This window comes from Nerophis ophidion, linkage group LG24, assembly GCF_033978795.1.
Source record: "Nerophis ophidion isolate RoL-2023_Sa linkage group LG24, RoL_Noph_v1.0, whole genome shotgun sequence".
NCBI lineage: Eukaryota > Metazoa > Chordata > Actinopteri > Syngnathiformes > Syngnathidae > Nerophis > Nerophis ophidion.
The window spans coordinates 6,899,887-6,915,584 of record NC_084634.1 but is presented as its reverse complement, the minus strand read 5'-3'; the positions used below and the strand labels follow the sequence as shown (position 1 = coordinate 6,915,584).

At 41.9% G+C, this 15,698-nt stretch overlaps 1 protein-coding gene across 1 annotated transcript in view; it reads left to right on the top strand.

The window, feature by feature from the left end:
- Nucleotides 1-8,636, top strand: part of yipf6 (Yip1 domain family, member 6) — an 11,274-nt gene extending 2,638 nt beyond the window's left edge. The window contains exon 2 of the mRNA XM_061885684.1: nt 7,601-8,636. Coding sequence (XP_061741668.1) covers nt 7,601-7,948 — 348 coding nt within the window. The 3' untranslated portion in view covers nt 7,949-8,636. The remainder of the gene's footprint in view (nt 1-7,600) is intronic.
- Nucleotides 8,637-15,698: the final 7,062 nt, after the last annotated feature.

The following is a 15,698-nucleotide window of genomic DNA, read 5'->3' as shown; positions in this document are numbered from 1 at the left end:
CTTTTAAATGTGCAGTTCTAATGATCCACAGGTGTGTCCAATTTCCTGTGCCGTTGGATTGGGCACTTTGGTTGTTAGGGGCAACCAGCTAAAAGGGCCATGTCTTAAAATACCAGCAAAGTCCACAAGGAGTAAAAACATGCAGTAAAAAAGACATTCAAATTCTATCATGTAAAAACGTGCAATTGAAAATACAATCAACTTCTATAATGTAAAAAAAACATGCCATTTAAAATACAATCAAATCCTAAAATATAAAAACATGCAATTTAAAATCCATAGCAATAACACACTATAAAACTTGCATGGCAATGAAACAAAAACCATCCATTTTCTACCGCTTATTCCCTTTTGGGGTGGCGGGGGGCGCTGGCGCCTATCTCAGCTACAATCGGGCGGAAGGCGGGGTACACCCTGGACAAGTCGCCACCTCATCGCAGGGTCCAAAACAGATAGACAACATTCACACTCACATTCACACACTAGGGCCAATTTTAGTGTTGCCAATCAACCTATCCCCAGGTGCATGTTTTTGGAAAACCATCCATTTTCTACCGCTTTTTCCCTTTCGGGGTGGCGGGGGGCGCTGGCGCCTATCTCAGCTACAATCGGGCGGAAGGCGGGGTACACCCTGGACAAGTCGACACTTCATCGCAGGGCCAACACAGATAGACAGACAACATTCACACACTAGGGACCATTTTAGAGTTGCCAATCAACCTATCCCCAGGTGCATGTCTTTGGAAGTGGGAGGAAGCCGGAGTACCCGGAGGGAACCCACGCATTCACGGGGAGAACATGCAAACTCTACACAGAAAGATCCCGAGCCTGGATTTGAACCCAGGACTGCAGGACCTTTGTATTGTGAGGCAGACGCACTAACCCCTCTGCCACCGTGAAGCCCGTTTTTTACAAAAAAACAAAAAATAAAATCCCCTACTTGTGTCCCATCACATTGACAAAGTAGAAAGATGGAGTTGGGAAGCTTTAGCCTTTAGCCACACAAACACACGGTGATTCCTTGTTTAAAATTCACAGAGGTGAAACTTTCCTATGGATCACAGCGCGGTCAAGCAATCCAGACCAAATGTCAACCAGCAGGTTTCGGTGAGAAAATTGTGGTTAAAAAGTCAGTTCTAACCGGAAAAAAGCTGAGCTTGTGCCGCCCACAGCTGCCGTCGACTCCCCTGAGACACTGCTCGTCAACACCCGGCCGTGGACACACCCTTCCGACTATCAGGTACTATTTAATCTCACCAGAACACTAGCAACACAATAGAAAGATAAGGGATTTCCCAGAATCATCCTAGTAAATGTGTCTAAAAACATCGGAATACGTCCCAATTTTTTTTAACTGTTTTTTTTTATTATTTTTTTCTAGTCTGTCGCTATCAATATCCTCAAACACGAATCTTTCATCCTCGCTCAAATTAATGGGGAAATTGTTGTTTTCTCGGTCCGAATAGCTGTTTTTGTTGGAGGCTCCCATTAAAAACAATGTGAATATGTGAGGAGCCATCAACATGTGACGTAATCGTCTGCAACTTCCGATAAAGACAAGGCTTTTCTCCAGTTGCGAACTTTATCGTCGCTGTTCTCTACTAAATCCTTTCAGCAAAAAATATGGCAATATCACGAAATGATCAAGTATGACACATAGAATGGACCTGCTATCCCCGTTTAAATAAGAAAATCTCATTTCTGTAGGCTTTTAATGTTGTTGTCACACTCCATTTTACTTTTCCATCCATCCATCCATTTTTTTTACCGCTTGTCCCTTTAGGGCTCAGCGGCGTACACTCTGGACAAGTCGCCAGCTTGGGATGTGTAATATTACAATCACACTCGGTTTTATTGGCCAAGTAGGTTTAACACGCCTTAGATGAAATTGATGGCGCGTTTTTTTATCTTTATTTTTGGAGTCACTTTTTTTTTATTTTTTAAAGGCCTACTGAAATGAGATGTTCTTATTAAAACGGGGATAGCAGGTCCATTCTATGTGTCATACTTGATCATTTCGCCATATTGCCATATTTTTGCTGAAAGGATTTAGTAGAGAACATCCACGATAAAGTTCGCAACTTTCGGTGCTAAGAGAAAAGCCCTGCCTCTACCGGAAGTCGCAGACGATGACGTCACATGTTTGATGGCTCCTCACATCTTCACATTGTTTTTAATGGGAGCCTCCAACAAAAACAGCTATTCAGACTGAGAAAACGACAATTTCCCTATTAATTTGAGCGAGGATGAAAGATTCGTGTTTGAGGATATTGATAGCGACGGACTAGGAAAAAAAAAAAAGTTAAAAAACAAAACGCGATTGCATTGAAACGGATTCATATGTTTTTAGACACAATTACTAGGATAATTCTGGGAAATCCCTTATCTTTCTATTGTGTTGGTAGTGTTTTAGTGAGTCTAATAGTACCTGATAGTCGGAAGTGTGTGTCCACGGGTGTGTTGACGCCAGTGTCTTAGGGAAGTGGACGGCACAAGCTCAGCTGATCTCCGGTAGGAAGCAACTTTTTAACCACAATTTTCTCACCGAAACCCGCTGGTTGACATTCGGTTGGGATCCATGTTTGCTGTGATCCATAGTAAAGTTTCACCTCTGTGAATTGTAAACAAGGAATCACCGTGTGTTTGAGTGGCTAAAGGCTAAAGCTTCCCAACTCCATCTTTCTACTTTGACTTCTCCAATAATAATTGAACAAATTGCAAAAGATTCAGCAACACAGATGTCCAAAATACTGTGTAATTATGCGGTTAAAGCAGACGACTTTTAGCTGTGTGTGTGTGCAGCGCTCATATTTCCTAACAGTCTGTGACGTCAAGCGTACATGTCATCATTACACGACGTTTTCAAGACAAAACTCCCGGGAAATTTAAAATTGCAACTTAGTAAACTAAAAAGGCCGTAATGGCATGTGTTGCAATGTTAATATTTCATCATTGATATATAAACTATCAGACTGCGTGGTGGGTAGTAGTGGCTTTCCTTTAATCACTAGTGGCAGTAAGTTTGGGGCTTCACGGTGGAAGAGGGGTTAGTGCGTCTGCCTCACAATACGAAGGTCCTGCAGTCCTGGGTTCAAATCCAGGCTCGGGATCTTTCTGTGTGGAGTTTGCATGTTCTCCCCGTGACTGCGTGGGTTCCCTCCGGGTACTCCGGCTTCCTCCCACTTCCAAAGACATGCACCTGGGGATAGGTTGATTGGCAACACTAAATGGTCCCTAGTGTGTGAATGTGAGTGTGAATGTTGTCTGTCTATCTGTGTTGGCCCTGCGATGATGTGGCGACTTGTCCAGGGTGTACCCCGCCTTCCGCCCGATTGTAGCTGAGATAGGCGCCAGCGCCCCCCGCGACCCTGAAAGGGAATAAGCGGTAGAAAATGGATGGATGGGCAGTAAGTTTGGTCATAAAATCAAATTGTATTAATTACTATTGATGATAATTATTTATTAATACAAATTCTTGATTTTTTTTGTACATCACATTTTTATATTTATTAATTTTATTTCTATATATTTTCAAATCTCAAAAATATATTTACAAATACGCGTTCCATCCATCCACCAATTTTCTACCGCTTGTCCCTTTTGGGGTCACTGGAGCCTATCTCAGCAGCATTCGGGCAGAAGGTGGGGTACACCCTGGGCAATTCGCCACCTTCCATCCATCCGTTTTCTACCGCTTGTCCCTTTTGGGGTCGCTGTAACCTATCTCAGCTGCATTTAGGCGGAAGGCAGGGTACACCCCGGACAAGTCGCCATCTTGGGATGTGTAATATTACAATCACACTCGGCGGAATAGCTCGGTTGGTAGAGTGTCCGTGCCAGCAACTTGAGAGTTCCAGGTTCGATTCCCGCTTGTGCCATCCTAGTTACTGCCGTTGTGTCCTTGGGCAAGACACTTTACCCACCTGCTCCCAGTGCCACCCACACTGGTTTAAATGTAACTTAATTATTGGGTGTCACTATGTAAAGTGCTTTGAGTCACTTGAGAAAAAGCGCTATATAAATATAATCCACTTCACTCCGCTTTTATTGGCCAAGTAGGTTTAACACGCCTTAGATGAGATTGATGGCTCGTTTTTATATCTTTAGTAATTACTATTGACAATTATTTATTAATGGATATTCTTGATTTTTTTATGTATCACATTTTTATATTCATTAATTTGATTTCTATATATTTTCAAATCTCAAAAATATATTTTCTACCGCTTGTCCCTTTTGGGTTGGCGGGGGATCGCTGGAGCCGATCTCAGCTACATTCGGACGGAAGGCAGGGTACTTCAATACTATTGATGAGAATGATTTTGAAATAATTGAATTTCACTTTTGTATTTTCATTAACCTTCCACCAGATGGTGCCATTTCCCCGTTATTTGACAGTGACGTGACTATGTCCGCGCTACCCCATACGTCATCACGTACCAATGCAACCTTTCCATTGAATTTTCTTAATTTTGTGTTATATATATATATATATACATATATATATATATATATACATATATATATATATATATATATATATACATATATATATATATATATATATATATACATATACATATATATATATATACATATATATACATATATATATATATATATATATATATATATATATATATATATATATATATATATAAATGATTTTAAATACAGTGGCTAAAAGGCTCCAGTAGGTTCAGGTGTTAAATAAGCTCCTCCCCTAAGTTAACTGCCTACTGGATGCGTGCGCATGATGGTTGAATTCTGTTGATGACGCTAACTCGGTGACGTCATTAATAAAGCCAATAACGCTGATTCTGGGAGGACAGCGTGGGCAATTTGCATAAAGAAGAACAGTGGCAGTAAGTTTGGTCATAAAATCAAAGTGTATAAATTACACCAATATAGACACTATTGGTAAGAATTATTTTGAAATAATTTAGTTTGACTTTTGTTTTCATTAACCTTCCACAAGATGGTGCCATTTCCCGGTTATTTAACAGTGACGTCACTATGTCCGCTTTACAGTGGCAGTAGGTTTGGTCAAAAAATGGAAATGTAAAAATAAATTACGCCAATATAGACTGTATTATATGGAACTAGAGTTGTCATATCAAATATATATATACATATATATATATATATGTATATATATATATATATATATATATATGCATATATTAATAAATATACAAACACAAATGTGACATACAAATAAATACATTCGTACAAATAAACGTGTATTTGTAAAGATAATTTTGAGATTTGAATATAAATATCCTTGATTCTGTATTTGTTTTGAATTTGCATATTTGGGGTCACATTTTTGCTTTTGTGTCGATTTATGTGAACTACACACTCCCCTGAACAACCAGCAGAGGGCACTGCAGCCTAGTTAAAGTTAAAGTACCAATGATTGTCACACACACACACTAGGTGTGGTGAAATGTGTCCTCTGCATTTGACCCATCCCCCTGATCACCCCCTGGGAAGTGAGTCGAGCAGTGAGCAGCAGCGGTGCCGCGCCCGGGAATCATTTATGGTGATTTAACCCCCAATTCCAACCCTTGATGCTGAGTGCCAAGCAGGGAGGCAATGGGTCCCATTTTTTTTAATTGTCTTTGGTATGACTCACAACCTACCGATCTCCAAGCTATTGAATATGCTAAAAAGAACAGTAAGCAGCTATGTTTTATTAATATACCGTAGCTGCGTGTGTCAAGAGAGGGACCACCAGAAGGGGGGACCGGAGGGTGTGTTCCAACTATCGTGGGATCACACTCCTTAGCCTTCCCGGGAAGGTTTATTCAGGTGTACTGGAGAGGAGGCTACGCCGGATAGTAGAACCTCGGATTCAGTAGGAGCAGTGTGGTTTTCGTCCTGGTCGTGGAACTGTGGACCAGCTCTGTACTCTCGGCAGGGTTCTTGAGGGTGCATGGGAGTTTTTCCAACCAGTCTACATGTGCTTTGTGGACTTGGAGAAGGCATTCGACCGTGTCCCTCGGGAAGTCCTGTGGGGAGTGCTCAGAGAGTATGGGGTATCGGACTGTCTTATTGTGGCGGTCCACTCCCTGTACGATCAGTGTCAGACCTTGGTCCGCATTGCCGGCAGTAAGTCGAACACATTTCCAGTGAGGGTTGGACTCCGCCAAGGCTGTCCTTTGTCACCGATTCTGTTCATAACTTTTATGGACAGAATTTCTAGGCGCAGTCAAGGCGTTGAGGGGTTCCGGTTTGGTGACCGCAGGATTAGGTCTCTGCTTTTTGCAGATGATGTGGTCCTGATGGCTTCATCTGACCGGGATCTTCAGCTCTCACTGAATCGGTTCGCAGCCGAGTGTGAAGCGACCGGAATGAGAATCAGCACCTCCAAGTCCGAGTCCATGGTTCTCGCCCGGAAAAGGGTGGAGTGCCATCTCCGGGTTGGGGAGGAGACCCTGCCCCAAGTGGAGGAGTTCAAGTACCTCGGAGTCTTGTTCACGAGTGAGGGAAGAGTGGATCGTGAGATCGACAGGCGGATCGGTGCGGCATCTTCAGTAATGCGGACGTTGTACCGATCCGTTGTGGTGAAGAAGGAGCTGAGCCGGAAGGCAAAGCTCTCAATTTACCGGTCGATCTACGTTCCCATCCTCACCTATGGTCATGAGCTTTGGGTCATGACCGAAAGGATAAGATCACGGGTACAAGCGGCCGAAATGAGTTTCCTCTCCCTTAGAGATAGGGTGAGAAGCTCTGCCATCCGGGAGGAACTCAAAATAAAGCCGCTGCTCCTTCACATCGAGAGGAGCCAGATGAGGTGGTTCGGGTATCTGGTCAGGATGCCACCCGAACGCCTCCCTAGGGAGGTGTTTAGGGCACGTCCAACCAGTAGGAGGCCACGGGGAAGACCCAGGACACGTTGGGAAGACTATGTCTCCCGGCTGGCCTGGGAACGCCTCGGGATCCCCCGGGAAGAGCTAGACGAAGTGGCTGGAGAGAGGGAAGTCTGGGTTTCCCTGCTTAGGCTGTTGCCCCGGCGACTCGACCTCGGATAAGCGGACGAAGATGGATGGATGGATGGATGCGTGTCTCAAATATGAGTCATTAAATGAGTCCCGCCTCCTGGTGGTAGAGGGCGCTAGTGGTCCTTCTTGCGACTACTCAGCTGCAGAAGAAGTGACAACAAGCAGCAAGCGTGAGCAGCGATCGTTTGTTTTTTCCTCTCGCTTGCACTTTTAACATGGAAGGATTACATATCTAAAATAAAAAAGTTTCCTAAACTGGACTTTCAATCGAAGCAGGAGGTAATAAAGGAAGATCTCCCAGGAAGACTTCTATAAACAAGTTATCGATGCTTTTGATCAGAAAGAACTACGCATGGACTTAATTTATAAGTAAAGGTAAGACCATAATAACGTTTTTTCAATTAAATGTGCTTTTCATGAAGGTATCCTTACATCACACTCAAATTTATAAGCGCAGGCCTAGATTTACCGCATGCCTTTGGTAAACGCCGGAGTGAGAAGAGGTTTTAAATTAATTAGCGCCCCGGCGGCAATTCAAGAAGATAGGGTATATCGATATATCGCCCGTCCCTAAATCCCCGACTCTCTTGCAGGTCTTCGTCATCGTCTGGTTCGGCTCCATCATCATCACGCTCAATTCCAAGCTGCTGGGCGGGACCATCTCCTTCTTCCAGAGCCTGTGCGTGCTGGGCTACTGCATCCTGCCGCTGACCGTCGCCATGGTCGTGTGTCGGCTGGTTCTGCTCGGCAGCACGGGCACGGTGAGCTTCGCCGTGCGGCTGGCGGTGGTCGCCGCCTCCTTCGCCTGGTCCACCTTCGCCTCCACGGCCTTCCTCGCCGGGAGCCAGCCGCCCAACCGCAAGGGGCTGGTGGTGTACCCGGTGTTCCTCTTCTACTTCGTCATCGGCTGGATGGTCCTGACCTTCTCGCCGTCGCAGTAGAACGGAGCTTTCGAAGTCGAGGAGCTTCTCCGGGGTTTATTGTTCCGTGGTGTCAGAATGAAGAAGGCGGATGATTCACTAACTCCAGCGTGTGAACGCTCTTTCTGCAAACATCTGTTTTATTTCTCTTTGCCGAGACACAAGTGTCGGATCCTGCGGAGCGGGCCAAAGATCCCACATTTTTGTAAACTTAACATCACACCAGCTAACATTCTGCGAACTTCAGTCGCAATCTGGAACCCGGTCCCACGCCGCATTTACAGACCATGGGATGTTGCTTGTTGAGACCATTTAGTAGGGGTGTGAATCTTTTGGGTACCCGGTGATAGGATCCGATTCCTGGGGCGACCGTTTGATTCAGAATCGATTCTTGATTCAAACCGCAATGTATTATTTGGTAGAATAATTAGAGTGAAACTTTTTGGAAAAGCTTCTGTTTCCATGGAGATGGCCTACTAAATGTCTTTTTAAAAAGTTGACTATGAAAAAATATTTTTATATATTTTCTTTTTGAAAATTCTGAATCAAATTGGGGTGTGGATCGTTATTTTTGTGCAAACTCTACAATTTATCATCGACGGTGAAGGGAATTACCGCAGGTTTTTTTGTTTTTTTTTAACGTTTGCTCCTTCATACAAAGACATGTTTTTGTTCAAAAATGTCTTCATTAAAAAGATACTTCTACAAATGTAGTGTTGAGGTGTATTTATTCCTTTCCACGTGTCTGTGAGCGTGACAAGATAGTTACAGTTGTGATCAAAATTATTCAACCCCCACACAATTTAGTGTTTTAGCAAGTTGGACATTTATTCCGTATTTTGTTTATAGTCATAATAAATGCATTAAATGCAACTTGAATTACAACATTATATTTTGTAACCTACCAAACAGTGTCATTTCTCTTAATATCTCATTGACAAAATTATTCAACTCCTTGAAGATCATAACTCTTAAGAACAGAATTTGAATAAGGTCTTTTCAATCAGGTGTTGAAAACACCTGTAAGTGTGATTAGAACCATAACGAGCAACAATTAAACTGATTGAAAAAGACTGTGACGCTCAGCTTCTTGTAGATGGTCAATGGTGTATTTGCAACAGGGTGAAGTCCAGGGAGTGGTCAAAGAAGTCAAGAGAGGAGGTAATTTCTCTTCATAAGAAAGGATATGGATATAAGAAAATAGCAAAGACATTACACATTCCTAGAGACACAGTCGGGAGCATAATTTGCAAGTTTAAAGCTAAAGGCACAGTGGAAACTACCTGGACGTGGTAGAAAGAGGATGCTGTGTGAGTACAGTGGTGAAAAACCCCCCAGGTAACAGCTGAGGAACTACAACAGGACATTGCAGAGGGGGGAACGCAGGTTTCGTCCCAGACAATAAGGCGCACACTACGAGCTGAAGGCATCCATGCCAGAACTCCCAGGCGCACCCCACTTCTGACTACCAGGCACAAGAAAATAGACTCCAATATGCCCAAAATCATCTGGACAACCCCAAAGGTTTTGGGAAACTGTTCTATGGAGTGATGAGACAAAACTGGAACTCTTTGGGCCAATGAATCAACGTTATGTCTGGAGGAGAAAATATGAAGCTTACAAAGAGAACACCTCGCCTACTGTTAAGCATGGTGGGGGGGTCAATCATGCTCTGGGGCTGTTTCTCTGCCTCAGGTACCGGGAATCTCCAGCGCGTTCAAGGCATTATGAATTCTATTTCCTAGCAGGATATATTAGCTGCAAATGTCATGAAGTCAGGGACGAAGCTGAGGCTTGGGAGACGTTGGACAAGGATCCCAAGCATACCTCCAAATCAACATCAGAGTGGTTGCAGAAGAAGGGCTGGAAGACACTGGAGTGGCCTTCACAGTCGCCAGACCTAAATCCTCTAGAAAAGCTGTGGTGGGACTTGAAGAAGGCAGTTGCAGCACACAAGTCCAAGAATATGAATGAACTGGAGGCCTTTGCCCAAGAGGAATGGGCTAAAATAGCTGTAGATGCTTGCAAGAAGCTTATGTATCACTTTTGAAGGATGTCATTACTGCCAAAGGGTGTTCTACTAAGTACTAAAGATGCACGGAACTAGGGGGTTGGATCATTTTGTCAATGAGATATTTGTTGGATTAATTGTAAATAAGTTATCTCATTTCTATTCAAATATGACTGTTTTGCGCATTGTATAAACGAGTATAAATGGAACTTGGCTTGGATTGAACTTAAGTTGACCTACCCACTTAAAGGAGGAATTTGCAGATGGGCCAGAGCAATGCAGGAAGTTGCTAATCCTTTTATTGCTCTGTATTTGCGTGTGTTTAGTTCTCAGCACAGGGGTTAGGTATCCCCCTCCCTGAGCGCAGCTGTGTGTGCGTGTTTGTACTGAAAGGGCTTCCCTAAATGAATTAAAAAGGCAAGGAGACTGGAGAAAGTTTCAGAGTAAATTGGGAGCCTGTTACCGACAACTGGCTCCAGTTTCTCTCCTCGTACGAGAAAAGCGATCACTGGTTTGTCTTCTATTCTCTGTTCTTGTGTCTTTATAATGTCTCATGGTATTTGACCCTGACAATATTAAGAAAAATGTCCTTTTTTGGTATTTTGTAAAATACAGTGTTACAATTTAAGTCGCATTTGTCTATTTGACACATCTTTATTTGATATGACTATAAACAAAATACGGACTAAATGTCCAACTTGCTAAAACACCAAAATTGTGTGGGGGTTGAATAATTTCGATCACAGCTGTATGTAGATGATCTAATAACGCTAATGTTATTTTTCTCCTGATTCAAATATTATACGTATTACTTTATGTCATTTTTTTAAGTAACATTTTAAACTCACTTAACTGTCTATACGCCACTTAATCTATACTTTTACACACGGAATTTACATTCTTACCATTGTTTATATTTCTTATTTGCAATTATTATTCAACAATATTCAAAGCAAATAGTTGTCTATCGCTAACTGAAAGTTGTTTTGTTTGCCATGTTTCCTTATTTATTCTATTTTATGTTAGTATCTTATCTTAGCTCAACACCCAGATGTATGTTGTACTGCAAATGTCTAAAACATAATTAAACCTAAGAATGTTATACTATACTTCAAAGTTAAACCTACTTTGAACTTAGATGTGATACATTAATTTTCACACCTCCCCCAACCCCCCCGCCCCCCCACCTGTGGTGAGAATTTAACATGCAAATACAGAGTACAGAGGATACAGCAACTTCCTGCGTTGCCCTGGGCCATCTGCCAATTCCTCTTTGAAGTTGGTAGGTCAACCTAATTTCAATCTAACGCCAAATTTCATTTCTCTTCAGCTTGTCTACACAATGCATGAGCAAACAATCATATTTGAATAAAGTGAGATAACTTATTTACAATTAATCCAACACCTACACCTACCTCTAGGGGTCCCGGCACCCCACTGTATGTATTTATTTACTTTGCCTTTTCTTTGGCAAACTCCTGTAATGCAATTGATTTGCTTTACCTACAGTAAAAAAAAAAATTGAAAAAATAAAATAAAATATATGGTATATATATATATATAATAAAATACATAGAGCTATACAGCCCCCTGGTGTCTTTGCCGTCATCTCCCTCTGTTAAACCATAACACTAGCAAAGCTATTGACAGATTTAAGTTTGAACTATCAATCAATCAATCAATCAATGTTTACTTATATAGCCCTAAATCACTAGTGTCTCAAAGGGCTGCACAAACCACCACGACATCCTCGGTAGGCCCACATAAGGGCAAGGAAAACTCACACCCAGTGGGACATCGGTGACAATACATTTACACGTTGTAACAATTCCTCTAATGTTATTTCCTCAAAACGAGAGAAACTATTTTGGAGGGCAGTATCCGCCGTATATACCATCGTGTCAGTGTTAATAGAACCCAGTTGTAGCTGGGACGCATTGTCTTTAATCTCCTTTCTAATGACTTCAATTTTCTTACTAAAGAATTGCATAAAGTCATCAGCTGAGTGGGTGGAGCTACTGGAAGGGGACCCTTGTTGGGTTAGCGATGCTACCGTACTAAACAAAAATTTAGGATCGTTTTTATTACGGTGGATGAGATATGAGTAATATTTAGCTTTAGCTAAGGTAAGCATGCGTTTATAAGTTATTAAACCATCACTCCATGCTTGATGGTGCACCTCAAGTTTAGTCGTGCGCCATTTGGGTTCCAGCTTTCTACATAATAATTTCTGAGCTCTAGTTTCTTCTGGAAACCACGGGGTGCGCTTTTTTGGAGCCTTTTTTAACTTTAGCGGTGCTATGTTATCAATGGTTTCGCGCAGGGCGTCGTTAAAGTTGTTAGTGAGGTTATCAATAGAGCCCACATACTTTGGGAATGGTGCCATTACCGAGGGCAGTAGGTCAGCAAGAGTTGTCGTTGTGGCTGTATTAATGTTGCGGCTGCTATAGCAGTTATTATTATTATTAGTTTGACAAACATGCGTCTGAACCTCGAATTTTATAAGGTAATGATCGGACAATACTTAAGTATACGGGAGTATCGTAACTTTGGAAACAGTGATACCCCTGACAAGCACTAGGTCTATCGTATTACCGTTGCGATGCGTGGGTTCATTTATTATTCGTGTGAGACCACAGCTATCAATTACAGTCTGGAGCGCTACACCACTTTGTATTAGAAATGGGAACAGCGAAGGACGCATGTGCACGTACGAGCCAGTCTGCCCCACAACAAGAGGATTGAGAGAATGAAGGAGCTTATTGACTACAGAGTCGGACTTCAATGGGGGACTCGCGCAAAATCTTCGGGTAAATTTTTACCTTATATGGACGACATCACAGGGCAGAAAACGTCACAGGACAGAGCAAATTTCAAAAGGCTCGTACGAAAGAAGTATGAAGGGAGGCAGGATTATGGACTACAAAACCAAATGGCGGATGGGATAAAACTACAAAATGGCGGGCATATTGTGCGAAATTTCACACCAATTGACCATTACCTGGAAAGATATGAAATTAGTGTAAAACATGATTTACACAACACACAATATGGCCAAATAAATGATGAAACACCTGAGCTAACGAGGGTTTCATGTGGGGTCCCACAAGGTTCAATGTTGGGCCCAAAATGATTTATTTAACACAATGATATCGGTCAAGTGTCCAAGTTATCACATTTTGGTTTGTGTCAACCAAAATATCAGAAAATACTACAATATTAAGTAGAACAAAATACATACTCAACAGAAATTAACAACATGTAAAATACCCAGTTTTCGTTGAAGCGCCCATTGCTTATTGCATAAATGTCTGGGGGCATACACAAAACAATCACAAAATCAATATTGATTTTACAAAAAAAGAAAAGGAATCATTGATAAATGACCGTCAAGAGTCAAATTATTCATAAACTTGCACATTTTAGGAGTAAACCATCTTGTAGAATACACACCCGTTAAAAAGACAAAGTAAAATAATATTATGCTTCTTCTATGCTTGATTAATGTGACATAAACAAGTTGAAAAACGTATTCGGGTGTTACCATTTAGTGGTCAATTGTACAGAATGTGTACTAAACTGTGCAATCTACTAATAAAAGTATCAATCAATCAATTCTAGGAAAGTCTGAGAACGAATCATACCATCACATGCAACATTTTTATTGTATGTTACACTTGAATATACTATTTACAAAACCCAAGTGAAGTTGGCATGTTGTGTAAATGGTAAATAAAAACAGAATACAATGATTTGCAAATCTTTTTTGTGTCTTCCGAACCAAAGAGGAAAAGAACCATCTGGACTGTTATAGGCACAAAGTTCAAAAGCCAGCATCTGTGATGGTATGGGGGTGCATTAGGGGCCAAGGCATGGGTAACTTACACATCTGTGAAGGCACCATTAATGCTGAAAGGTACATACAGGTTTTCGGAGCAACATACTCTATGTTGCTATCCAAGAAACGTTATCATGGACGCCCCTGCTTATTTCAGCAAGACAATGCTAAGCCACGTGCTAAAACAGCGTGGCTTCGTAGTAAAAGAGTGCGGGAGAGCCTGTAGTCCATACCATTGAAAATGTGTGGTGCAATATGAAGCCTAAAATACCACGACAAAACCCCGGACTGTTGAACAACTTAAAGGGGAACATTATCACCAGACCTATGTAAGCGTCAATATATACCTTGATGGTGCAGAAAAAAGACCATCTATGTTTTTAACCGATTTCCGAACTCTAAATGGGTGAATTTTGGCAAATTAAACGCCTTTCTGTTTATCGGTCTTGTAGCGATGACGTCAGAACGTGACGTCACCGAAGTAATACAGCCGCCATTTTCATTTTCAACACATTGCAAACACCGGGTCTCAGCTCTGTTATTTTCGACTATTTTTTGGAACCTTGGAGACATCATGCCTCGTCGGTGTGTTGTCGGAGGGTGTAACAACACTAACAGGGAGGGATTCAAGTTGCACCACTGGCCCGAAGATGCCAAAGTGTCTGCCGCCAGACCCCCATTGAATGTACCAAAGTGTCTCCACATTTTACCGGCGATGACAGACATGGCACAGAGATGTATGGATAACCTGCAGATGCATTTGCAACTCTAAAGTCAACGAAATCACAAAGGTGAGTTTTGTTGATGTTGTTGACTTATGTGCTAATCAGACATATTTGGTCGTGGCGTGACTGCCAGCTAATCCATGCTAACATGCTACGCTGATCGATTCTAACATGCTATTTACCAGGGGTGCTAAAGCAGACATGGCACAGAGATGTATGGATAACCTGCAGATGCATTTGCAACTATAAAGTCAACGAAATCACAAAGGTGAGTTTTGTTGATGTTGACTGCCAGCTAATCGATGCTAATATGCTACGGTAATCGATGCTAACATGCTATTTACCGGCGGTGCTAAAGCAGACATGGAGCAGAGATGTATGGATAACCTGCAGATGCATTTGCAACTATATTACGTTTCCTTCCACCCACATTTAATGCGAACAAAAACACTTACTAATCGACGGACTTAAAGTTGCTCCAGTGTCAAAAGATGCAAAAGTCCTGATCGTTTGTTCCGCACATTTTACCGGCGATGCTAACGCAGCTATTCGGCCATGCTATGGCTATGAATAGCGTCAATAGCTATTCGCTCAATAGCTTCAGTTTCTTCTTCAATATTTTCATACTCCAACCATCTGTTTCAACACATGCGTAATCTGCTGAATCGCTTAAGTCGCTGAAATCCGAGTTTGAATCCAAGCTAATGTCGCTATATCTTGCTGTGCTATTCCCATTGTTTGTTTACATTGGCAGCACTGTGTGACGTCACAGGGAAATGGCCAGTGTCTTCGCAGAGAGACGAAAACAAGGCACTTCAAAGCTTTTTTTAGGGATATTCCGAGACCGGTAAAATTTTGAAAAAAAACTTCAAAAAATACAACAAGCCACTGGGAACTGATTTTTATTGTTTTTAACCCTTTTGAAATTGTGATAATGTTCCCCTTTAAAACAGAGGAAACTACCAGAGGTACAGAAGGGGACACAAGATGAACTGTCAGACTTGTACAGAGAATTAAAATCCAAACGAAAAATGAAGCCTGTCTTACTTTCTCTGATTCCAGGATATGCTAAAGACTATCGTTTAGAAGCACTTGATAAAAAGTACCCAAAAGTATTTTCAGAACTATATGATTCTAACTATGCAACTGCATAGTTTAGGGCAGGGGTGCCCACACTTTTTCTGCAGGCGAGCTACT